This window comes from Trachemys scripta, chromosome 1 (genome assembly GCF_013100865.1).
Source record: "Trachemys scripta elegans isolate TJP31775 chromosome 1, CAS_Tse_1.0, whole genome shotgun sequence".
In the NCBI taxonomy this organism is placed as follows: Eukaryota; Metazoa; Chordata; order Testudines; family Emydidae; genus Trachemys; species Trachemys scripta.
Window position 1 is genome coordinate 325,946,198 of NC_048298.1, and position 27,509 is coordinate 325,973,706.

The 27,509-nt window shown below is 41.6% G+C and overlaps 1 protein-coding gene across 12 annotated transcripts in view; it reads left to right on the plus strand.

Moving 5' to 3' along the window:
* The window catches only part of DLG2 (discs large MAGUK scaffold protein 2), a 1,462,668-nt gene that overhangs the window by 1,157,346 nt on the left and 277,813 nt on the right, over window positions 1–27,509 (plus strand). For all 12 annotated transcript variants that reach the window (XM_034759045.1, XM_034759046.1, XM_034759048.1 and 9 more), the window contains one exon: window positions 7,598–7,754. In XM_034759045.1, coding sequence (XP_034614936.1) covers window positions 7,598–7,754 — 157 coding nt within the window. The remainder of the gene's footprint in view (window positions 1–7,597; window positions 7,755–27,509) is intronic.

The window sequence follows — 27,509 nt, forward strand, 5'->3', positions numbered from 1 at the left end:
TGGCACAGTCTCACTTTATCCTGGGTTTCCATGTTAAGGTGAATGCTGTCTCAAATTGAATGACCTTTTTCAGGTCTTTCCTGTGTTGGTCCTCTTTGTCTATCTGAGATAAAAGTACAAAGTGATTTATTAAAATTTGCTAGAGCAGGAAAAGATGTGAAATAAAATTAGAATTATTATGTCAAAAGGGCTGGCAGTCTGAAATGAACCAGTTGAGGCTATCTGGCCATTGACTCTATGAAGACAGACCCCTGTGCCTGCATGGAGTCCCATTGACCCTGCTTTGAGTAAGTGAATTATTTAAGGAAGGCAGTATGATCTAGTGGTTAAGTGCACTAGACTTGGACACATGAGACTGGGGCTTCTAGTCTCAGGCCTGCCACTGTTTGACCTTGGGCAAGTAATTGTACCTCTGTTTTCCCTTCCAACCTTTTCCTGTCTTGTCTATTTAGATTATAAATTCTCTGGGGAAGGGACTGTCACTCACTATGTGCCTGCCACAACAGGACCTTGATTTTGGTTAGGGCCTCTAAGTGTTACTGTGATACAAATAACAATATAATAATTAATTTTCTCCTGGGTTTTCTGTGGTGGTCATCACCATAGTATCTGAATGTCACATATATTAATGGATGGGTCCTCTTAATACCATTGTGAGGTAAGTGAATTATTTACAAACAGGAAGTGAGGCACAGGGAGATCAAGGATAAATTTCTCAGAAGTCTCTACTAATTTGGGGGACCTTGTTGATTAATGTCCATCATGATACTCCTAGGTAGGGTTGCCAAACCTACAGGATTGGCCTGGAGTCTCCAGGAATTAAAGATTAATCTTTAATTAAAGATTATGTCATGTGATGAAATGTCCAGGAATACATCCAACCAAAATTGGCAACCCTAGGTCTAGGGCCTGACTTTTCAAAGTTTTTAGTGTTTTTAATACCTCTTTGAATGTTTAAAACACTGTAATTAACTAACTAATCCTCTCAACACTCCTGAGAAGTAGGTAGATAAGTATTATTACAATGTATTATTGCAAAGAAAATATTAAAATTGGTGATACACAAAGTATTCAGCTAAATGCACAAAATAAGCAAATTAAAAACAGAGAAGCATTTTTTTTTGTTTTTTTTCGGTTACAGTCATCCTTAGAAGTTACTTGTGTTCATAACAGTACATATATCTTGCCAATTTTTTAATCTCTGATTTTTAATCCATAGTTGTTATGAATTTATGTACCTATGATAAGTAAAATTGTGGGGACTCCTAGATTTTTGAGCATCATTCTGTTGGCTACAATAGGAGACTAGTATTATGTTTGAAAGATGGTAGGTACAAATCTTGCAGATAGAAGTGTGATTTTCCAAATTGTTGGTGCCTCTTTAATAGAAAAACAAAAGTAAAAAAAAATAAAAAAAAACAAGTTTGCCCTGATATTTTATTTGTCTCTTTATACCAAAACCATGACTTACATGCTAAGAGTGAAAAATTGTTTTGTTATGCAGGGTAAAATTTTTAGAAGCACCCATTGGAATTTATGCTCCTAAATGGTTTGGACACTTTTGAAAATTTTCCAACAGCATTTTATTACTATATATTTATTACAAAATATTCATTTAATAATATCTAGCTCTGCAAATTTGTACAGTGCTTTATAGAACATATAGATATGACACATTCCCTGTTGTGAAGATCTAGTCTATCTTTTAGGCTATCAGAATAGACACATTTGTAACTCAGTGGAAGAAATGCTTTGGATCACTTATGAGGATTACAACTCTTTGCTTGGCTATTCCTCCCCATCATGATTTCTGACTATCTTGTTAAGTCTTTGTTTCCTCCCTCTGCGTCTGCTCCTTTTGTCTTTTCCTACTTTTTCCCTTTTCTTTTCTTTGTCGTCTCTCCTATCTACACTCCTTTATCCAATTCTCTCTTTTTAGTCCTTCATTTCTCCTCTCTCTCTCTCTCGTTTTATGCTTCCTTCTTTCAGATTGTGATTTTTTCTCTTCATTCTCCCTGCCTAATTCATGGTTGGTGTCTCCGCTGCTCTGCTTTATCTGTATTCTGGTACAAAGCAGCAGCAGGGCAGAGAACATACAAAAGTGCTAAGAGGCTGCACTGGCACCTAGAAGCACACTTTCAGCCTCCTTTATCTAAAAAAATATTTAAATGTGCTATCTAACTGAAAAGAGAGGGGGGGGGAATGTATTTCAAAAACATTGAAAAAACAGTGTCTGATCTTTTGAGTGTGCCTTTACAATAGCTGGATAGCCCCATCTAGTGTCTGAATATAACAAGATTTTAAAAAATCAATTCATTACTTGAAATTATCCCTTGCTTTGCTTTGGTGGTTGTGTTTCTGTAGGCAAACAGTACTTTCTACTCAGCTTGTTTACTATAAGAAAACTTACCATTTCTAAACTGCTGTTTATTATTTCCATTCATTAAAAATCAATTAAGCTTATTGTATATTTACAAAAACAACAAAGAGTCTGGTGGCACCTTAAAGACTAACAGATTTATTTGGGCATAAGCTTTCGTGAGTAAAAACCTCACTTCTTCGGATGCATATTTACGAGCACAATATCCTCTTGACTTGTTTCACTTTTTGAGGATCTCCATTACTTAATATAAAGCAAATACCTGCATTCCACTCAGTTCTGTTTGAATTTTGTTCTTATAAAATATTAATAGAAGAGAGAGAGAGAAGTTTTCCTATTGTCATTTTCCAGATGTTCTCCCAGTCCCCTTTGGACCATGCCAACTGAAGCTCCTGTTCCCAGTTATCTTTAATCATTATTTCAAAAGAAGATAACTCTAAATTGAGCAATTTATATGCCAGATGAATAGCTAAATATGTCAGAAGCCAACCTTTAGTCCCTCCATATTTAACTCTTTCTTTGGAACTCAACTAAAGGGTTGTTAGACTAGTCCCTTCCCATGTTATTAGCAACAGATAATCTCAAGCACATATTAAAACATAATACCTACTTGGTGCCTGGAATGTGGTCTGATGGTTAAAGCATAGAACTGAATTTAAGGTTTAAGGTTCAGTTTCCAGTTCTGTGACCAGCTCATTTATGTATTTATTTATTTAACCTTGGGCAAGTCACCCATTCTTCTTCTGCCTCAGTTTAACTACTTCCGAGGAGTTGCTGTGAGGTTTAATTTATTATTGTTATAAAAGTGCTTTGCTGTCCTCAGATAAAAGACAATGTGTAGGTGCCATGTATTGTTATTTACTAAATCCATTATATCTACCAATTACTTGTGATATCTGAAAATTGGTTAGTGTCCTTCATTTCCCATGATTTTTCCGATATCAATATTACCAGTGAATTTCCCCAAAGTAAAGTGCTTTATTATTGAGCCCTTCTCTGCAAGATGCACTGAAATGGAACAAAATGGATTGTGCGAAAGACTGGGAGCCAAGAACTCCTGTGTTCTAATCACAGCTCCTGACATTTTACCCATCACTGTTTGAGCTTCCTCAGAAGATAATCACCCAAGAACAAAATGTGAATTGTGCTGTCAAGAGGCCAGAATTACAAAACAGTGCTGTCAGGGTTTCAGTCATAAAGCTGCTGACTTGGTCAGATGTCATTGATTATTAACAGAGCCAGCTCTTTGTCAATCTGTATACCTTAGTAGCCAGTAAATACCCAGATGTATTGACCTATTTTGGCTATAGTGTTGGGTGTTCATGTTTGGATCCCCAAGCTGCCTGTCATATATAGTAATACTAAACTGAACAGGGACTATGAATCTGATTTCTCACCTGGATGCTGTATAGAAATGTTTGTTCAGCTTTACTGCATTTTTTCAACGTTAAATGTCCAAGTAATAATAATACCTAGCTCTTATATAGTGCTTTTCATCAGTAGATCTCTAAGTGCTTTACAAAGGAATTATCCCTGTTTTACAGATTGGGAAACTGAGGCACAGAGAGTTGAAATAAATTGCCCATGATAACCAAGTAGGACCTGAGTTAGAGTTGGGACTAGAGCGCTGGTCTTCCGAGGCCTAATCCAGTGATCTAGCCATTAGCCAACACTACCTGTATAAATACCTGATTTCTCAATCCATTTAAACCCAGAAGACCTGAATTATGTTAAATCTGACCTTCATGTGTCCATGGTAATGCTAAATTCATTGCTATGTAACAAATGAATGGCAGCCACCCAAGAGAGAGAACCTTTATCTTCTTGTTTGTTAGAAATACTTGACCTTTAGTATATAAACAATCCCCAGGATATAAAAAAACTGAACAATATGTAGCTTTTCCCAGAGCTCTATTTTGTGACCTGTTCTCTTACTACCCAGTATAAAGAAAGGGATGGAAATTGGGAGGCCATGTAGAGCATGATTAATACCTCCCAGTAAGGGTTCAGTTTCCTTTATACAATAACATTACAAAAAATGCTCCTTTGTTTTTGTCTGTTTTTAAAAATTAAACACCAGAATCAATCAGCAGGGGGACAGCTTACTTGAAAATTATCATGAGACTAAGCTCACCATCTGAGTGTCAGTAATGGGCCTTTACTCAGGCAAACTCCTACTGATTTCAATAGGAGTTCATTTGTAAAGACTGAGGCCCCGATTCTGCAATCACATCAACACCTGAGAAACATGACTCACTCAAGTAGTCCCATTGACTCCAATGGAATTACACACATGAGTAAAGCTAAGTACATATTTCTATGTTTGCAGGACTAGGGACAGATTGTAGCCTTCATGCTTTGAACCAGTGGTTTTGGTACATTAGGATCTGAAAATGTTTGAGGACCAATCAGGTAGTAGATTAAGTGTATTAGCAGGTTTTGGAAGGAGATGCTTCTGTACGCTTTTACAAATTTAGTTGTCCGCAGGATTGAAATTTTTTTTCTACTGCAGTACATTGAAAAGCATATCACAATTCTAGCCCTAAATTTAGTTTAGCAGCTAGTACAAGGGAGCAAGTGATTACATGAGGATGAAAAAATGCAGCAGGCTTTAGGCAAGCTACAGTGTGGACAGTATTTTCAGTGACTAACTTGTTACTGTGTTGCAGGCAGCCTTTAAGATTAATGTTTAGATTAGGTGAATCATGGAGTGACTGGACAGCTCAGAGGACTGTTAAAGGGATTTGGAGCCTTTCACCTGCACACACTATACCTGTTCAGTGGTGTGACAGGGTGTACCTGACCCTCTGAGACCCCCTGCTGGAAGCCTTGTGACCCTGCCACACCCCGTCCCAGAAAAGTGCAGTGGAGAGGGACCTCCAAGATGCCTAAAATGTCTGTGTGGGACACAGCCAATCAGAGCCCAGCAGGCTACTATAACAAGAGCTGCAGGACCAGAGTGAGAGCAGTTCCTTGCTGGAGCTGGAGGATTATGGAGGGTGTGCTTGGCTAGCTGAGGGAGCTAGGACCTCAGACACAGAAGTGCTGGCAGAAGCTGGATGGAGCAAGAAAAAACCCTCGGCTGAATTCTGGGACTCAATCAGGACAAGGCCCTGAGATAAGAGTGAAGAAGGGGTGGGGCTGCGGGGAAGTGGCCCAGGGAATCAGAGCAGCAGTGCAGCTTAGATAAAGGGTCATGGCAGATGGCTGCTATCTACAGTGTCCGTGGGATGGGACCCAGAGTAGTGGGTGGGGCTGGGTCCCCTCATCCCCCATTAGTCACTGGGGGGAAGTGGCCTGGATTTAGAGGCACCCCAGAAGAGGAACTGAACCGTTTAGTGGCCCAGCAGTAGAGCTGAGGCCTGAAAGGCCCGGAGAGGGCGAAGACATTGCCTCCAGGAGGGAAGCCATGGAGTACGGCTCGATACCTGGGCTGAGACCATTGATAGACTACAGGACTAATTAAGGACCTGAGCCCCAGGAGGGCTACAGGGAGTGAAAGTGGAGGCTCTCACACACTTGACCAGGGGTCACTCATGAGAGATGAGTACATGCTATCAGAGGTGGTAAACAGAGAATGTCAGTTTCCAGGCTGGTCACTCTTGTACCTTTCTCCATCCGCTTTAAAAGACTGATGGGAATAATTAAAAGAAGTATTTGGTTTGCAGGTACGAGTTGCATTTCATAATACAGAAAGCAACTACTTCTTTCACAGAAGGGGGTAGTTTGGGGATTTGATGTTTCATTTCCCTTTTATATCCTACAATATTGCTGATGTAATATCAAGAAAATACATTTTAAAAAGTCACCAATTAGCCTTGGGAGTCCCTACAAGTGCATTCTACAGTTTTAGGGGATATTGTACCTGAAGGGAAGGTGGAGGTAGAAGATCTCTGAAATAGATACTTTGATCCTTTATAAATCAGAGGCTCTGAAACTGTGGTTCATTGCCCTCTGGGGAGAAGTGGCTGATCACATTGTGTTTTCAATTGAGAGAAATTGGACAGATGGGGAAGAGCAAAAGTAGATAGTGGATAAAATTTTCAAAAGTGCCTGTGAAATTACTAAAATGCTTTTGAAAATGTTATCCAATGTGATTAACATTTTTCATAAAGAACAAGACACCTATTGCACTGAAGACAGATTTTGCCTCTGGATGTTAGGGCGTCACAGATGGGAGGGGAGGTTATTCACAAAATAATTTCTCCACTAAAATATGAACCACACTGTGGAACAATTTCAGAACTCGTGTAATGTTGTTCCAAAGCCCCAAGAGCCTGAAGCTTTTATGAAAACATATTATCATTCCATAAACTGGATGTACCCAATATTATCTACAACAAATACAGTGCAACTATCTGGAAGATACATTTTATTTTTCAATCAAATGTTGGGTAGACTTTTTTAAGGAATGGAGTTCTGGACTGGGAAATAGGAGACATAGGTTCTAGTTCTGACTGTGGCCTGCTGTGTGTCATTTCACTGCACTGTGCCTCAGTTTCCCCATCTGTAAAATGGGGATAATGATAGTACTCTCCTTTGTAAAGTGCTCTGAGCTCTACTCATTGAAAGTGCTATATAAGAGCTTGGTATTATTGATCGCATAATTTTGAGCAACTTTTGAAAACAGTAAAAATACCCATGGTGCCCTTGGGTGATAAAGCAGTTGTGTGCCCATAGATGTGTGTTCCTGACAGAGTCAAACCAGACTTTCTTGTAAGATTCTCTGCTTTGAACTTGGTGATATAAAACACTGATGTTACTTGATCTAGCTAGGGCAGAGTTAGAAGAGCTTCCCTTTGTATCTACTGTGTTTTTTCTCTGCTTGTTTTTAAGGTGTTTTTTAGCATGACCCAGAGCATAAAAGACAACCCACTATAAAAATGTAGATTGTTTACCAATGCTATATATAATATTGGTGTAAATAAATGTGTGAAATGCCTTAAAATATCTTATCACAGAAATCCACCATTTAACTTAGTGAAATCCATTACAATGGGATAAATTAATAGGTAGAAATGTTCAGTTGTCTTGAAAAAATAAAAAATAGGACATTATGCATGTTCCCCAATGAATACACCTATCTCATTTATTAAATGGTTTTATTAGGTAGTAGCCTGCTATTTTGTCTTAAAGAAAAAGTAATGTGACAGAGATGCTAAGTGGTGCATATACACTATCTGAATAGGTAAGCAATGCTATTTTGTTTCTATACAGAGAGCCTCGGAAAGTCATCCTTCACAAAGGCTCCACAGGACTTGGTTTTAACATTGTGGGAGGAGAAGATGGGGAAGGCATTTTCATATCCTTCATCCTAGCAGGTGGGCCAGCAGATCTCAGTGGAGAGTTGCAGAGAGGAGATCAACTTTTATCTGTAAGTATCTGTCATTTTTGCTGGCCAGTTACTAGTTCTTGTTGGTTGTCTTTTCGTGTGTTAGGAAAACATAACCTTGGGTTTTCATTCAATGTTTCACCCATAGAACAAAAGGCTGGACCCCCTTCCCAGCCCCAAATAGTACCTGGAAGGGATTAAAATATTTGGAAGATTATATTTTATTCTATAGACCACATGACATATCTCACCATGTATTGTGTACAGCGTATGTTGTAAAAGATTTAGTAGCATTTCTTTGGGAAGGCCTGCATAACTCACTCAGGGCTTTGCCACAATAGAGTAATGTGGTCATTCCAAATTCATGCTGTAAAGCTTTAGATCACATTGCGCTTGTGCACGTGTGAACGTATATCCATCTTTATATAACATAGTATAGAAAACTAATAACCCTGCGGGCCCATGGATTGGGAAGATGATAGACATGAGTGGACAAGATTTTCAAACCAGCCCAATGCCCCAGGCTTTGTCTATGTTACAAGGTAGGGGTGTGATTCCATTGCTTGTCTACAGACACTTGTGCCAGCTCTCATCAAGCTAGCATGAGTATAAATAGCAGTGTAGCCACAGCAGCATGGGTAGTGGCAGCGAAGACATGGGTTAGCTGTCCAGACTACAAACCATAGCGTACCCCATGACTTGACACGGCTAAGCTGTGCCTCCGTTGCCATTACCTGTGCTACCATGGCTATGCTGCTATTTATACTCATGCTAGCTTGTTGTGAGTGTATATATATGGGAGTAGGGGAAATCATACCCGCTAGCTCACAGTATAGATGTAGTCTCAAATAAGGGCCCAACTTTCCAAAGCTTTCAAAAACTCATTGTGACACTTATGGCCAGATGTTCAAATAAAGTTCAGTGTATTAAGGTGTGAAGTTCTTCTGAAAATCTATCGAAGCGTGTAAAATGAGTTGTGGGCTGCTGGACACGTTTGGAAGCCTGGCCCTTAATTAGGTTCTAAAATAGAACTGAGCTATTTTGAAAACCTGCCCACTTACTCTGAAATTCTGGCTGCAGTTGTGGGTGTTGAATACTCTGTGTAGCCATTTATAGTTTGCTCATCATCACGGTCTCTGCTGCTTGAACTGGGATTGCCACACCAAGGTCTTAAAATTGCATGTTGGTTTGTGACAATATAGTTTTATAGAATATTATGTTGTCACTTTGTGAACATTTCAGATAAAATATTTGAAAGTGTTGAAGAGATTTGGGACCCTAAATCTTACTGGTGATTAATGGGACTCAGTTCCTAAGTCACTTAGGCCCTTTAACCTTTTTTAACCAATAGTCAATAATACAATTTTTATTTTATGATTTATACAGTGGGTCAAATTTGCCCTCAGATAGGTGTGTGCATCTTTTTCAGAGGGTAGGCTCTCACCTGGTATATTTTAGTACTATGCTGTGGCTGTTTTTCTGAAGTTGTGAGTGGCATCCTACAAAGGCACTTTTCCTCCTTCATTGTTTGAATGAGCAATGAGGTAATGTGCAGCCGCCTGTGAGTGCTCAGACTGGGGAAAAAAGAGAGGGTACCTTTTAACATACTTCTGGTCCTTGCAAGTTACAAAGACAACTTTCGTTATTCACAGTTTAACACTGTGTCTGGTTGATTAACAGCACTTTATTATACACTGTCTGGTTTTGGCCAGCTCAGCTCCGTAAGTACAGATCAGCATCTTCTCAGAAAAGATCGCTTGGCTAGCAGTGTCCTTTTCCTTCCCTGTTGTTCCACTCTTTAACATGCTCATGTGAGTGCAACTATAGAAAGGCCTAGTAATCAAATCTTTTACATCAAGTACCGTAATGTGCTTTCTTTCTCTTTCATACGCTTCTTCCAAACAGGATAGACAGAGGCAGAGAGATCTTCTACCTTTTCTTTTTCCTTCTTTGAGGGAAGAAGTATTGAGAATTGGCAGTCTAGACCACGTGCGCCATCTAGTGTATGTTGAGCTAATTAGCAAATTTCCAATACGAGAAGAGGTTTAGCTACATTGTGTTCATTATTTCTGTGCTTGTAATGAATTCGATGGTAGCTCTGCAATTCATTTTCCATTTTTAATGGATAAAAGATTTTGTAGCCTTAGGCTATATTTTGCATACATAGTCTCATTAGCATCCTTATAGTTCTCTTTCATGTATATATTGATAGTGTGCAATTAAGAAATAGAGTGTTTATGTTTCAAGGTGTACTCAATAATTCAACATATGATTTGAGTGTTCTGTACAAAGAGGATTTTAAATCACAATCAAACTTTCCATAAAATATCCTCCTAGAATAGTTGATCATATGGTATAATGAAGATATACTGTGCGATTCCCAGGGCCTGATTCTATGTAAATCTAAGAGTTTATTTGGCCCTCATCACTATGCTGAGCCTGTAAGGGTGGTCTACCTAGCTAACATACTTTATACAGCCCCATTATTGTAGTACCTGAGTACGTTACTTCATCGTCTTTAATTTAAACTCACAGTACCCCTGTGAGGGAGGGAAGTGCTATTATCCCCATTTTACAAACGGAGAAGTGAGGCACAGACAGAGTGACTAGCCCAAGATCACATAAGAAGCCTATGGCAGAACGGGGAATTTAACCCAGGTCTCTAGAGTTCCAGGCTAGCTCCCTAATCACTGAATCATCTTTCCTCTGAGTTTTGTGGGTGCGATTTTTCTGGACTTTGATGGGAATACCATGCAAACCATTCTAGCAAAATCAAGTTAGAGCTAGCAGGTATGGGAATCTTTTTTCCTTTATTACTTGTGTGAATTTGTAATAGATGATAGAAAAGGAGCAGGGCCTGCCTTTGTGGAGAGCTGACATATTCTGTTGGTACCAGGCAAATGAATTTTGAACAATTAAAGGGAGATCATCTTGAACCATGATTATGATTTATATGCAGATAGGGCTTGTTGTACAGAAGGATCCCAAATACTTTTGCAAATTATTATATAATGTCATGTTGTGTATAAATGAAGACTGTTTTATCCAGTTGGAACTGCCAGGAGATTTAAATAGTCAGAATGTAATTATCCAACTTGGAACTAGGCCAGGGCGTGATATTCTGCAGGGTGAGGACAGTGGAAGCTATTTGATTGTTTATTGACCTGAAGTGGTAAGGGTCATTGTGTTACGCTTCATCCATCGCATCGATTGAAAGAATATAACCTTCTTTCAGTAAGTAGGTTGATTTTTGGTTCCTTACCGTTTTCTCAGCATCTCTTTTTTTTTTTTTTCCTTTTGGATCTCTTATCTGTTCATGTTGTCTAAACATCTCTGTATGATCCCTTTTCTGCTTTCTTTGGGGCTTTGGGGAAAAAGATGTGTTCTTCCCTCAAATTAGCTAGCATGTAGAAAGTAACATGAGGTGAAATCACAGTGAAGACAGGGCAGTTTGTAGTTTAACACAATTTAGCAGGTCAAGGTAATGGCAATGGGGAAGCCTGCGAACTGCCATGTCTTCATTAGGATTTTACCTTGTGTTATTTACCATGTCTTAGCGAGGGGCGGCTCCAGGCACCAGCGCTCCAAGTGCGTGCCTGGGGCGGAAAGCTGCGGGGGGCGGCCTGCCGGTCACCATGGGGGCAGCAGTCAGGCAGCCTTCGGCGGCATGCCTGCGGGAGGTCTGCCAGTCCCGCAGATTCGGCTGCAATTCGGCGGCAGGTACGACAAAGCCGCAGGACCGGCGGACCTCCCACAGGCATGCCGCCAAATCCACGGGACTGGGGACCTCCTGCAAGCATGCCGCCGAAAGTAGCCCTGCCTGCCGTGCTTGGGGCGGCAAAAAAGCTAGAGCCGCCCCTGGTCTTAGCTAACATCGTAAACAAACCCATTCAGTGTTTGATGGTTGCTCTCACAGATTCCCACGGGTGTAAATACTGTCCACCAGGAGTCAAGTTCCTGCTACATAATGTATGCTTAAAGTTACATTCAAAAGGGAGTTTGAAATACCATATGGTGTTCCTAAGATGACACAGACATTCCCTCCAGGTGTCACAGGGGATAATAGCACTTCCCTCTGTCACAGGTGTATTGTGAAGATAAATGCATTAAAGAGTGTGAGATAGGGGCCATATAGGTATCTAAGGTAGATATGTTGTAGTTTTACAAGCAGTCCTATTACTGTCAAAAAGACCTAAACAAACTGAAAAAGTATAAAGATTGTTTCTCTAATCTTTTTCAGTGACAATCATTTTACTTGTATCAAGAGCAGGTGAAAACTTTCAGGCAGATGTGGGAGAATGCTGACTTTACAATTTGGAAGACATCCGCTTCCAATGGCATGTAGCTGAGTTTTTTGCATGTTGAAAGATTCATGCAAATTGATGATGATTTCCAGCCTACTGCTCTTTTAGTTTAATGATGCTGGCAAGCCCTGGATACATTTATTTAACCTTCACACAATTTGCATGTATTTAATAGCACTTTGCCATTTGAAATTCAGGCTTATGCGTTAGTCATATCTCAACTGGATCATTGTCACAGTTTCTTGGTTGCCCTTCCTGGTTCATCTGTCATGGGTTTCCAGTCTATTTAAATTTTCATGACACATTTGTTCCATTGCTCTGTATTATCTTGTCACCCTTTGCTGTAATTGCACTGGCTCTCCGTGCATCTAAGGATCAGATTTAAATGATTGGTATTAGCTTTTACAGTACTTAACACTTCAGTCCTCTTACATTTACATAGCTTACTTCAAATATGAAAGCAAATAAAACTCATGGTGGGAATATGTAGCTAGATCTCGTTACTAAGATCCTGTTCCAACCATGCTTGCTGGTTCCTTGGCCATATGAGACTAACAGAGCTCCTGAAGCATAAGCAACACAAGGTCACAAGTAGGGATTTTAGTCCTCACTGGCTTTAAAAAAACTGCCATGAACATTTAAATGTTAGTTAAATGTATTTTCTGTTTGGTTAGCTATATTATCTGGGACCATTGTCTGCAAAAGCAGATGTGAGATCAGAGCCTTTCCCAGTACGGTCTGTTCACAACTTCTGCCCATCAGACACAACTCAGAAAAGTATCTTTGACATTTATATTTATTTTTAAATAGACTTAAATAATAGGCTGTGATGCTGCAGCAGTGGAATTTTTAAATTTGATTTCTGTGTGCTTCACAGCAACCTTGCTCAAAAGCGCCTGCTAAACATATCACTGTTGCTTTGGCATTTACTTGGCATACAAGTAGTTGATTTGTTCATTCAGCAGTATGGGATGGAGATTATTACCAAATTAGACTTAATGTATTTCCCCAGGCAATCATAAAGCAAGGCACCGCTGAGTGACTTGGTCTCAAACATAGCTATTATAAATCCATTCCTCCGTACTCAAACCAAGCAAAGTTCATGCCAAACTGCATAAGCTGCTTCCAGAGGTGACTGACATTAGACCATTGGCTGATGCAGGATCCGCCTTTCCCAGTATTCTTAGTTGTCACATACACCCCCTCACAAACATCCTTCCCTATCTGAGGAGGAAAGAAAAATGATTTAAATAAACATAGCAACCCTGATTTACCGAATGACTGACTACGTTTGGTCGGCATTTCATTCAGAGAGGAATGGTGGCCCGCTGAATAGGGCCCTAGCCTGGGACTTGTGAAACCTGGGTTCAAGTCTGCCATAGACTTCAGTATGACTTTAGGCGAGACTCGTAGCCTTGCTGTGCCCCAGTTCCCCTTCTGCAGGTTGGGGGGCAATAGGGAAGTACTATTTCACAAATGTATTGGGAAGGTAAATACATTAAGATTGTGAGGTGCTGTGATACTCTGGTGATGGGGGCTGTATGAGTACCTAAAGGCTGGTCTACACTGAAAACTTACATCAACATAGCTATGTCTCTCAGGGGCATGAGGATGTAGCTGTACTGACCTAACCCCTGGGTTAGACAGTGCTAGGTCAATGGAAGAATTCTTCCCATTGACCTAGCTACTACCTGTCAGGGAGGTGGATTACCTACATCAAGAGCAGAACCTGACAAACTCCATGTCCTGGGATGAGCCAGTACTCCACATGTGAAAATCTGTGGCCTTTGCAGATGGGAGCTGATTTTAAGAGGTGCCTACTTTCATGATTTTTTAAAGTGGTCCTGTCTCCAAAGCTGACTGGCATTCTCTGTGCTGTATACCAGGGTAGGTAGAGCAGCCTTTGCAAAGCCCCAAAGTGCCTGATGTCGAACAGACACTATCCTATTTTACACAATCTCACCTTAAATGTATATGGTGTGGTGATGATGGGGAGAGGGGGTTATACTGTAACATTTTACAGTTGGAGGGCCAAATTCTGCTCTCACATACACTGGTGAAATCCCACTCAGAGGGGATGGATGGGGTGCAAATCATACAGAGGGTTCACTTCTGAAATGAAGCCGCCTCTGAGGTTAAACCATGGCTATTGTTTACAGTGCAGAACAGCTCGACAGTTCAGGACTAGAAATGAATATGCCTTTATTTGTTTGAAAATGACAAGGAAATTTATGGAGACAGATTGTAACTATTTTAGTTGGGATTTGGCCAGGAAAATGGGAATTAATGCCCCCTACAACTGCAGAAAATGCTGTTGGATATAGCAGGAGCGCAGGAGGATTAAAGGGAGAGAAACTCAATGAGGCTCTCATTATGATGGACCAGTAGACCAGAGGTCCCAACAGGTGCTTGGGGGTGGCGGTGGGTCAGGGTGGATAAATATCAATGATTTATTTAAGATGGGATTTTTTTATTTATATCAAAGATTTTTTTCAGTTAAATACAGATTTTTTTTTAACTGTGTAAAATTAAATTTGAATTTGATATCCTATGTTGACGTATAAACTTATGATCTATTCAAATCATCTTAATGAAATAAAAAGTAATGTGAAGCAAGTACACATTTGCTGCTGAAGTTTTAAAGAAAATCAAAGCACTGAACTGCTGGAAGCCACTGGTTAAGCACTTGGAGTCAGAGTTTGCGGAAGTGCTACACCTGTTTTTGACAGCAGGTGCAGAGGTAATGTTCTCTTAATTTCAGTTTATTCATCTAGTTCAGTTCAGTGACTAGTTCATTCAAATTTAAGAAACCAATTGAGAGAGAAAAAAGCTAGGAAGCATGTTTTCCTTCTCCAATCTATGAACAAAAATATGACCATAACTGATTTTAATAATGTAATGTATTCAGAGGATGAGATCTACTAGTTCTAAAATCTTGAAGGACGCAGTGGAGAAACAATCAGTTCAATTCACCACCTACAACCAATAGTTCCTTTGTTTAATAAATGTTAGCTTTAAATGCAAAACATGGTTTGATAAAGTGTTTTTTTTCTTATGTATCCAGCACATTTAAGGTAGTTTTATTTAATCCGAAATAAATAAATAATGTGATGTTGCTGTGCGTTTTTAATGGAATTTGAATTTCCATGCAAATAGAGCTTCACACAAATTGCATATAAAAATTAATAATTTGTAAATAAGAAATTCATCATTTTCTAACATAATAAAAATTACATTTATTTAGAATCTTAATTTTTAAGTTAAGATATGTAATTGCTTAAATAAATGTGTGTATGTATATAGTGTATTCACCTGGTTACCAAAACAAAGCACCACATTTACTGTAAAGGCTACATGGTTACCAACCAATGAGATCAGTTTCTTTAGGAATATGAAGTACAAATGAAAAGCATGATTAAAATTAGTGATTTAAATTGAGGTTTCCTGTTGGCTGATTAAAATCATGAGGAGAATTGGTGATATAAATCAGTCCATCCTGCTGGGTCAGGAGTGATCACCGTGTCCTTCCTTTATTGCTAAATGGGAGGGTGTAGCCTCACAATATGGAAAGGCAGGAAGAGGGTCTAAGCAGGGAATGGGTTTGAGAACTCCTGCTCCATATGGGTGGGAGGGGGATTTGGCCTCCAGGATTCCCAGATCACTGAGACCAACTGGAGGCTGTGGTTCTCCCCAACATTGTCAGCACCACTTTGATGAAGCTGTAAATCTTTTAGTCTCCATCAAAACTTTGAATTGCCCCCTCCACTGAAGTATGGTCATCCCATGCTGCTCCTTCCCCCTCACCCATGCAAACTCCAGAGACGCTAAAGAGGAATGAAGATGGATGCTAGTACATCTCCCCCTTCCTTTTCTCTTCCCCCACCTACGCAGCACAATCTTTCTTTCCTGTTGTCTCTCTCGCCCAGCACCAGATACTGCTTCCATTTACTACTCCACACCCATGGGATGGACCTTCAAAGTCACATCCAATGTATCAGCTCTCCACCATCCAAGGCAATTGTTCTTGTGACAGCAGCTGCCGCAAGGCTGGCTAGTGTGTCCTCAGATGCAGCAGGTGCTGCAGGGAGAGGATTTAACATCTGCAAACACAGATGTAAGCTTCATCTGTGCAGTACTTAGGGGCCCTGTATATTAGGAGCCACACAGCAACTGCTGTCACAGGAGAGAAGGAGAACTGCTGCCTCGAAGGAGGGGAGTGTAGCTCCTTATCTACAGCCTGGAGCTGAGCCCACCAACCTGCTGCACATTTGAAGAGCTCCAGCTTGGGTGGAGAGATCAGGTGCTGGGTAGAGGAAGGAAAAGGGTTTGTCTGTCCTACTCCATAAATCCTCTTCTAGATGGGTTGGGGTGGTGGCTGTTGTATTAATTTAGATGGAATAAAGGGATCCAAAAAGTCAAAGGTGTTAAACCAGTCACTGTCCAACCTTAAATAGTTTTAAACCAGGTTCAGGGTTTGGGATACAGAGACCTCAGCTTTCTTAGGCTAGGTCTACACTACTCGCCTGAATCGGCGGGCAGAAATCGACCTCTCGGGGATCGATTTATCGCGTCCCGTCGGTACGCGATAATCAATCCCCGAATCGACGCTCTTACTCCACCAGCAGAGGTGGGAGTAAGCGCCGTCGACAGAAAGCCGCAGAAGTCGATTTTGCCGCCATCCTCACAGCGGGGTAAGTCGGCTGCGATACGTCGAATTCAGCTACGCTATTCACGTAGCTGAATTTGCGTATCTTAAATCGACTCCCCCCTGTAGTGTAGATGTACCCTTAGTTCCATGGTGAACGCCATTAAAATCGTTATACAGCAAAGAAGGAAAAACAGTGAAAGCATTTGAAATGTAAAGTATTAAATAAGGCTTTCATTTTAGTGATATCCTGTTCCTTTTCCTTTAGCTGGAGAGAATTTTTGCAAGGAAAAAACCCATCGTTTGATACCTTTTAGAAGGCATTAGATATGATGATAATAATTGTCCTTTTGGGGGGAAAAGAGAAAAAGGTAGCTGAGATGGGCTAGTGCTGTTGTTAAAGTCTTAAGAAGAGAAACACACTAAAGGGGAGAGAAAAGAACAGCAAAGATAGAAAATGCAGCTTCTGTCTCTGGCGCTGACTCTCACGTGAAACCTCACTTCTGGAAAAGCACAGGCATAACATGCAGTCTTATTAGCTACTCCACGATCTGGCAAGCTTGTGACAGTGGCAGGTCTTTTAAGTCATAGGTTTTCTGCAGTGTAGCAAACTATGCAGTCTTGGCCAGCTAATCCAGACTCCTCTTAGACAGAAGGCGAGAGAGAGGAAAGCGAAGAAATAAGGTAGAGAAAGAAAAAGATGCACTAGGGATGAGAGGGCATGGTGACAAAAGTCTGACATTGTAGATGATATGTGGGATTTCGTCGGAAGAGGTGTCAGTGGGGTCCCTCTCCCTAATCCAGTATGGTCAGGAGCCGGGTGACAAAGGTCTGGGGTCTCAGGAGAAGGTGGGCACAGCAGCCGTGATGGTGAAGTTCAATCCAGTAGCCAATTTGTCTTCCACAATCTTGCATTAAGAACCCCAAAAGGGAGCGGTGGGTGGAACAGCCCGTTCCCTCAGTATTTTGTCCACTAATTAGATCTAATTTGACACATCCATTTCTATTAACTGATGTATTGTTCTACATTTTTCTTGTTACTCGTGGGGGAATTCTGTGCCAAAAAACTAAAAATTGTGCAACAAAAAATTAAAAATTCTGTGCACAGTATTTTAAAATTTTGCAAAATTCTGCATATTTTATTGATCAAAATAACACAATATAACACACCAGTTTCAATTATTTTTGGTCATTCATTTCAAAATATCTGTCAGCAAGTGTATCTGTAACAATACAGACAACAGAAAAGATTCAGGAAATGGTTTTTGACAAATAGATTCCTTACTAGACATATTAATACAGAATTCTGAGTAATTCATTTAAACTACAATACAGAACCATATTTCCCGCACCCCTCAGAAGCAGGGCAAAGGCTTGGTGAAGTGAGAGGTAACGGAGGAGCTGAGGGAGAGGGAAGTAATTGCTGGGAAGGAGCCTGGGTGTGAACTTGGAGGGTTGTTGGGTATGGGTTGGAAAAGTATGGAACAGGTTTTTTGGGGGGGACTGGAGAAGGATTGTTAGGGAGTTTCCCCCCATGCAGACCCTGGCTGACTCCTAACCTCTCCCATTCAGTCAGGCACATCTGCTCCTGCACCCCCATGTGTGTCCCTGCACCCTCTGTTCACATGTGTCCCTCCACTCCCACTCAGACACCCACTCCCACATCCCATGTGGCCCTGCACCCCCTATCCTGTCCCCATGTGTCTCTGTGCCCCCACTCAGCCACCCCCCTGTTCCTACATGGCCCTGCACCTCCACTCCCATTCAACCCCTGACCCAGTCTGTTATTCCCCACTAGCCCTTATGAACCCGTCTGACCCCTCAGCAGCCCCACACTGTCTGTCTCCTATAGCTCCTGTCTCCTGACCTGGTCTGACAGGCGCTGTGACGAAGGCACTACAGGCTCTTTCTCTTGTCTAGCTGGCCGGGAGCTGCTGCTCTGGTCTATTGCCACAGCGCCCTCTGGTGGGCAAAAGGTGGAACTGCAGCAACTTTCCAGCAGAAGCTTTTTTTTCTGTGCAAAGAATTAAAAGTATGCATGGCTCATTAATTATGTGCATGTGCAGTGGTGCAGATTTCCCCAAGGAGTATCTTGTTTACCAAGCATGATCTCAGCACAGTCTTTGAGTTATATCAATAGGCCTGTGGTTTCAATTTATTTAGTCTTTCTGTCTTGCTTTTTTGCACATTTTCCCATCAACATTTGTTGTTTATAAGTTATTGTAACGCTTTATAAACTTTCACTCACTTTTCCAGTTGAAATCACAATTAGGGTAAATTTGTAGGCCCAGTTATCACAACAGAGCTCTGGGAGAATGAGAGAGCGTGGGTAGAGAGGGCCGAATTCAAAGTTAAATTAGGACTTTTCTCAGCTTGTTATGACTTCGTTCATGCTCTTTAAAATGCGACCTGGTGGGTGAAACACTGGACTTGAGACTCAGGAGACCTGTGTTCTAGTCCCAGCTCTGCCACTAGCCTGCTGTGTGACCTTGGGCAAGTCACTTTGCCTCTCTGTCTCAGTTTCCTCATCTGTAAAAAGGATAATGGTACTTACCTCCTTTGTAAAGCACGTTGAGATCTATTAATGAAAAGTGCTTTATAAGAGAGAGGTATTAAAACCTGAACTAGTTTCACTAGGCATGTTCACAGTGTGTGGTAGAAGAAAATAAATGTTATTGTGCACCTTAGTTTTGTGTAGTGTTAAGCTAGGTAAGTTGTGCCACCAAGTTTCTATTTTAAGCAATTTTGATTTAGTTTGTAGAGAAGGTCACAAAAATTCAGGTGAAAGTTTTTTGCTGGAATTTGCTGCAATGGGAATGTTTGCGGAGACTGTTCAGTTTTGCCAAATTTCCTCCAAAGTTCTGACGGAACCAAACACTCATGGCAGATTTCGGAATCCTGCCTGGTTTCCCTCCACCTTGCCCAGCTGACGCCTCAGCAGCCTACCTGGGGGGCTGCTGGGTAGTCTGGACTTCTATGGTCTGTAGCTCCAGGACATATCGTCATGGGGACTGCCTTTCGTTGGGGAGCCAACGGTGTCCAGGGTCTAGGGCAGCCTGCCAGGCAACGTGCCCCAGAGCCAGACCTCCATCCTCTTTATGAAGAATGTCAAATGTTTTGGTTTTGTTCTGAATCAGAACCCAACCACATTTTGAAATAGTGAAATCCTCTGTGGAAAAAAAACCTCCTCTCTACCCCAGCTCTGTTATCTGGTTGGTTCTCACTTTTCCTGTGATCCACCAGATGGCAGCAGAGGATTGCTGTTCTGCTCCAGCTGGTCCAGAATGACACAATTTGTCTTCTGTTAATGGAATAAGTTACACTATTAAAGCCAGTGATGGCCATATTTTGATTTTAAAAATTAATTGAATGGAAGATGTATAATATTTATGAAGCTTCTTTACAGCTATCATTAGTCTCTTTAAATAAACTGTATGCCCGAAAACCATGAAATAAAAATCATTGAATGCCATTCAAGAGGCTTTTGATATGTGATTCAGCTTGTCACGCCTGAAACTAGAAGCAAAAATTGAATGAAAAGCAGTAGAAATCCTTTTATATTTCAAAGTGCAGCATAGTTGAATTAAACTGTAATGCTAGAGATAAGGTAGGAGATGTTTATCACATCAGTTTATGCTGATGTTTTCTTAATAAATGATGTTTAATAGTGGAAACTATTTCTCATATTATTCATTATATTCTTGTGAATTATCACTGAACAAAAAGCTCCCCTACTTTGCTTTGGTGCCCAAAGAATATATGAAAATATACTTCATTCAAACCATACATTCATCTGTCTAACGAAATAAATGCTTCATATGGTGTAGCTCAAATAATTACTGTCAAATTAAACACATCAACACCAGCCTTGTTATTATTATGAATAATAACTATACATTAGCATCTAGAAGCCCCAGCTGAGATCAAAGTCCCAGTGTGACCGGCTCTGTACACCGCTATAGACTGTTTTTCCCCACAAGAGCTTACTGTTTGTATAGTTGGAGAACTCCCTTGCGAAACTCCCTGTTAGCATAGGGTTACCACACTTAACAAATAAAAAAAGAGGACCCTCCACGGGGTCCTGGCCCTGCCCATTTCCCACCCCCAACCCCGCCCCAACTCCGTCCCTTCCCCGCCCTAACCCTGCCCTAACTCTGATCCCTCCCACTCCCAGCCACGCGGAAAGGGCTGCCCGAGCGCTACCGGCTTCACGGTTTGCCGGGCAGCCCCCAGACCCTGCGCCCCCGGCCGGCACTTCCCCAGCACAGCTGGAGCCCGGGAGGGGAAGCGCCCACCCGGGGGTGCAGGGTCTGGAGGCTACCCGGCAAACCATGAAGCCGGTAGCGCTTGGGCTTCGGGCAGCCCCTATGCCTCCAGACCCTGCGCCCCCAGCCGGGCACTTCCCCTCCCGGGCTCCGGCGGCGCAGGGTCCGGAGGCATGGGGGCTGCCCAAAGTCCGTAGCGCTCGGCTCTTAAACAGAGCCGAAGAATCGGGGAGGAGCAGAGCCGCCGCAGCCAGAGGCTCTGCTCCTCCCCTGACTCTTCGGCTCTGTTTAAGAGCTGAGCTGGGGCTTCCAACTGCCAGCCACAGCACACGGTCCTTCAAACAACCAAACAACCAAACAGACTGACAAACACAAGCTCAGCACACAGCAAGTAACCCCCAAACACAAACAAACACACACTACAGACAGTCACTTACCCCAAAAGGGTGCTGTATTGCTCCTCCTTCACCTGGAGAACTCCCTTGCGAAACTCCCTGTTAGCAGCCCCTGTTCGCAAAATCCCAGGAAAAACTTCCTAATGGTAAGAATAGTAGACGGTGGAACAGATGGTCTAGGGAAGTCATGGAAGCTCCTTCACTGGAGGTTTTCATAAAGAGGCTGGATAGCCATCGGTCTTGGTGGTTTAGCCACAACAAATCCTGCATCTTGGCAGGAGTTAGACTAGATGACCCTTGTGGTACCTTCTAATCCTATGGTTCTATGATTCTATCACATAATTAAAAATGGTATTATAATGAATAGGCATAAAGGCAGAGTCAAGACTAAACATTTTAACCTTAATTTCTAGAATTCCTAATGTTTGTGTATAGGTGTGCTTGATTTCTCAACCTTAACATCAGTTTTTAATTAATGTGGTCGGGGGGTTTTAACCATAGGTAATAAAAAAAAAAATAGTATCAGAGGGGTAGCCATGCATGTTAGTCTGAACCTGTAAAAAGCAACAGAGGGTCCTGTGGCACCTTTGAGACTAACAGAAGTACTGGGAGCATAAGCTTTCATGGGTAAGAACCTCACTTCTTCAGATGCAAGACTTCAGATGCTTGCATCTGAAGAAGTGAGGTTCTTACCCACGAAAGCTTATGCTCCCAATACTTCTGTTAGTCTCAAAGGTGCCACAGGACCCTCTGTTGCAAAAAAAAAATAGGATGTGTGAAGGATGGAAATGGAAACTGGCTGCGAAAAGGAACGAAGTATCACTCTTAGGTCTTTCAGCTTAAAAACACAAAACAAAAACACTGACTGCACCTAGCTCCAGCCAGCAAGGGACCTGTCATTGAGATGGAATGCGGTTGAGAGACTGAGATAGGGATAGAAACCACACTGCACAGGAGAAGGATGGCTATGTCCTGTGGTGGGATCTGGAGCTGGTTGGATGAGATGTTTTGTAGGGGAGGGTTGGAAGGAGTCCCACCAGTTCCTAAGCATACCATGGGCTTCCAACATGTATGTAGCATTATTGCTCGGCTCTTACAATGAGGGGCACAGGAGAGACAGGTAGGTGGAACTAGTACATATTGTAACTTGGAGGTAAATTGTTTCCATCTCTCTCATTGTCCTTCCTGAATTAATTGACTAAAATAAAATTAACTACCTTCTATAAATCTTGTTTCTTTGCCTCTTGTTCCTACTTAGCACAAGTCTGAAATGATAGACGGTCAAAGATGGGTGGATCCTTCCCACTCCTGTACCATCAGGATCAAACAACTGCAATTTGGGAGAAGGGGCTAGCAGGGACATACTGTAGGATTGGCAAGTAGGCACTGCTAGCCTGCCTGTGGCAGTGGTAAATACCTGACACTTGAATGCTCCCAATCCTGCACTGCACCTGGCCTGTTGTGCATTGCTGCTCCTTGTAGGAGGAAGATAAATCCTTGCAATAATCAGCTTGTGCCTTATTTCTCCTTCTGTGTATTGTCCTGCTGTCATTTTATGAGATTTTTCTTTTCCCTCTGAACAGTTTAAACACTTCTCCTCCTACACAGTGCCTTCTCACTTCTCCTCCTACACAGTTCCTACCTACCGTCTTTCCCACATCCATAACAAAAATAAAATATGCATTTTAAAAAACTGTAGCTCACTGTAATTCCTGCTGCATGATTTGTTGCATATTGAGCAAGGTAGAGTATAGATGGTTGGTGCCTATTTAAAACATAGTGCAGCAGATAGACTTGACCTTCAGCTACCTTTCCCCTGCTATGGTGCAAAGGAACGTTCAGATTTTCTAAGGAAAAAGCTGCATTTTGTTCATGGTGGAAGCTTTAAAACTGCTAGTGAATTTTGTTGCTTAGTCACAAAACTAAAGGGGAAAAAAGGCAAATGTCATTTGGTTTACTTCACATAAAACATTTTCTAATTGCTACCAGTACTGGAAATGTTTGATTCACTTAGGGCCAAATCATCTCCCTTGGGCAAACCCAGAATAGATGGACTTTGTGATGGGCTGCTCTTTGGGGCAGGAAATTCTCTGGCCATGGAGCATTAGTGCTGCTGCATCATTGCTAGTGTAGTGCCTGGGGGCTGGAGTAACCTCCATGCCAGGTGTTCCTCCAGCATTTCAAGCAGGACATATTTGCAGATCCATTGGCTGTGCCTCTAAAATGCTTCTCCGTGCTACTGTGGATGAAGCTCTGCCTAGAAGTCTGTCCTCTTAATTAGGGGAAACCACTCTACTTCTGCAGCTTTGTGGACTGCACGTGCCCAGGCAGGTGGGGCCAAGATTTTTCCCTTATTTAAAAAAAAAACATTAAACACGAATACTTATCCACTAGGGAAAATGCTAATTAGCCAATGTAGGCTGTAACCATGCGAACGTGTTTTGTATTTGTGACATCAGGTGGTTTATATTGTCATTGAGAGAAACAGCAATTTATACACATAGTTGCTGTTCTTGTTACGGAGAAGAGTTAGTAGCACACATTCATCTCAGTGCAATGAGATGAGAATAAGGACTGGATGTAGTAGTCACGCAATAGAAATGGCACAGTCCTGACTGGGCCATTTCAACCTGGGCTGGCTGTACTAGACAATCCTGCCCTGGCAGAGATGGATCAGATGATGGAGGAAAATAGGTAATTTTTAGCTCTGATTTGTGTAGCTGATGGGCGGACTGTTTCAAATTTAGTGATGAAATGACCTTTCTGTTTATATTATACCCGAAAATAATTTTTCTTGTGAATTGTGTGCTCAAGAAAGGTTCTGGCTTGCCATCCCTAGAGCTGTAACTGCTTAATATCTCCACAAAGCAGGCACAGCCATAAGCATGTGTAGTGCAAGATGCCTTGTAATGTCAATGTGGGGCTCTCGGGATCTCCAGTGATGGGGTCAGATAAGTGCCTAGACAGATTTTCAGTGTGGCTTAATACATTGTTCTGGTGTGTTTTTATCATCCAGAGAGAAGAAAGACGATGAGGAATGAAGTTTGTAACAATAGCATATATTGACATTTTTAGCAGAATTTCAGGAGATATTTAAACCAAAGTCGGCAATAAAAAAGCTAAAAGTTGATCTTGATGATTCAGAAAGAGCGCAAAAGGCAAGGTGCCTGTTCCCTTAGGCAAGCAGTGAGGTGGGATACATCTGACACAGGGTCATGGGCCATAGGTCTTACAGGTGGGCCCATGCACCAAGGCTCCCAGGAGCATGTCAGGCAGGAGGTATAGCTAACTCCCCCGGCTGGTTTGTGTGCATGCTGTGTGCTGTCAGCAGTAAACGCTGGCTTGGCAGATGGTGGGCACAGACATTGCCACTTCTCAGAGGAGCAGCAAATTTTGTTCCATGGCTCAGTGCTGTGAGCCGCCTTGCACCAATATGATTCCTTTGGCAGAGGACCCACCATGCAACATGTCTGCTTTCCCTCGCTGTGTCACATGGGGCAGGGTTTGGCATATCCTGGAATTACAGCTACGTAAATTAATTTCCAAACAAGGTCTGTGGGCATATGTTAGTATGTGTTTATTTTCATGAGATATAAGTACTGTATTTGCCTACAAGGTGATGAGTCAAGAGCCGATTAAAAGGAGCAAGATCAGCTCACTCACTCAGCATCCCTATGCAATGTGGAGATGTTTAAAGGCACAAAGGGCAGTTAGGCACCCAGCTTCCATTGAAAGTTAATAGCAGCCTCTGACACTAAAAAATCCCACCAGCATTTCTAAGGTATGAGGCACCTCTGAATTAACGCCATCATCTGGGTCTTTCCATCTGCCCTCATCTGGTCTCTCTCTTTCTTTATATTGCAAGCTTCTTGAGGCAGTAAGCATTTCCTTTTGAGCACATGATTAACATGTAATAAATAATACTAATAATCCTACATGTGTCTTACTGCCAAATAGTATTAGCTATCAAACCTGTCAGTTTTATGTCACGCAAAGCCAGTCCCCTGCAATCTCCTTTTGCCCTACCAGAGAGGCTGGGTAGTGGAGCCATGATGAAATCCATAGTTGCTTCCAAAACATTCACTTTGCAGTTGCTTCAGTGAGTAGAAATGATCTTTCCAATGACACATTGCTTGCTCTTCAGCTCCTAATGGTCTGGGAGGAGTTCACATCCAGTTCAGACTGGCTGAATTATCCAATTTTATTATAAGATTGTCAGATAGAATTATGTCACATCTGATATATTGGTGCGTTTGCAGCAAGCTCTTCTCCTCTCAGTGTTCACAATCTTACTGTCCAGCTTGCAGTGAAGAGAGCATAAAAACATGAAAATCAAAATTGCTGCAGAAAAGTAATAATCAGGATGAGATGGCTGCAATTCTGGGCTTTGTTAATTGTAAGACCTGCTCCGTTTGGATTTTTGGGCCTTACTGAGACAGACTCGCTGGTTAGTTCTTATTGGCTCTAATAAGATACATTCTAATTTTCTGAACTTGAGACTGGGGAGTATGGAGTTACTAGGGTGACCAGACAGCAAATGTGAAAAATCAGGACGGGGGTCAGGGGGTAATAGGAGCCTGTATAAGAAAAAGACCCCAAAATCAGGACTGTCCCTATAAAATCAGGGCATCTGGTCAACGTAGGAGTTACTCAGATCATCCCTATCACATAGCCCTAACCTTTATAGTCAAAAAAATGAATCACCTATGGCAGTTTTAGTATAAAAATTCAGCATTTATCATTATGTCTAGACATAAACATGTGCAAGTAGATACACAAATCGGAGTGCCAATGATTACCCCAGTCAGCCTAGGTTCGTAATGACACCAGCTGATGGCTATCTTGCTACTGTAGTTTTTCAAAGGTCACAGCATTATATTCTCTGTTAACATGGAAGACGTGAGGACTGTCAATTGGAGATTAGAGAGAGGAGTGGGGGTGACCGGAAAACAATTCTGTTTCATGGAAAAAATTGCGATTTTTGAAATTTTGTTTTATTCCAAAGCAGAATGAAAATAAGACTTTTCAAAATATTTTGTGAAAAAACGTGAGCGAGAAAGAGGGAGATCCACCCCAGAATAGCCAATAGCTTCTGGCTTTGGATAGGTTGAGAACCACACCTCCTACTGAAGTCAGTAGGAATGACAGGCACTAGGTAACTGAATCTAGGTGACTAGGGTCAAGCATCCATAATTATAGGCCACTTCTGAAAACGTGGCCCTCAGTGACTTGCCCAACATCAAACAGTGAGTCACTGCCCAAGCTGAGAACAGAAACCAGGGTTCCAGAGTCCTAGCTAGAGTTGGTAGAAAAATGCTGTTTTTGTTAAAAAACCAAAATGCTTCATGGATATGTATTGGTTGTGACGAAAATTTTGTAGGGAAGGTCCACGGTGGAATTTTGAGAAAGAAAGAGAGACCCCAGAACAGCCAATAGCCTGGTTGCTAGGACACTCACGTCAGGCAGGGAAAACCCAGGTAACATCCCCCGTCTGAAAATGTGGGTGTTGTCCTCGCTTTTCCTCAGTTTACCTATCAGTAAGGAGGGTCTAACAATGCTAGTTATATAAGCTGAGTTAGGCCAGTGCTTGAATGTGTTTGTAAACCCACCAGACAATCAGAACAGGCTAAAGAGTGTATTTTTATGTTCTCCATTTTAACACAAATTCTTACGTTCTTTCTTATTAACTAATTGATTTTTGATTGATTTTTGAAAGTGAATGAATGATCGTGATAAAGAGCAGATATTTATATTTATTTAACACATTAGTTAATAAGTATTGACCCGTGCTGTTAGCTACAGTGCTTACCATATATGCTTTTTTTAATTAGTATTTAAATTTGGTAGCAGTTGGTTTAATATAAAAATACATCATCTAATCACTACATCGAGACATTTGCAACTAAATAAAGAACTAGGAATGCTTTTCATCACCTCATGGTCACTGGATCAAATCCATTCTAGGTTAGTAATGACACCAGCTGATGGCTATTTAGGACCTGTGTTCAGGCCCGGTTCCAACAATCAGACGTGGGCTCGGGTTTGAGGCACATTGGCTGGGCATCGGGAAGCTTGCAGTGTCGCTGCTCATGCTACAACTGTTGTGTGGATAACTAAATTACTTCAGTCTCCAAGGCTGTCAATCTGTCATCATTCACAGATATCATGTTCACATGGAAGATAACTGA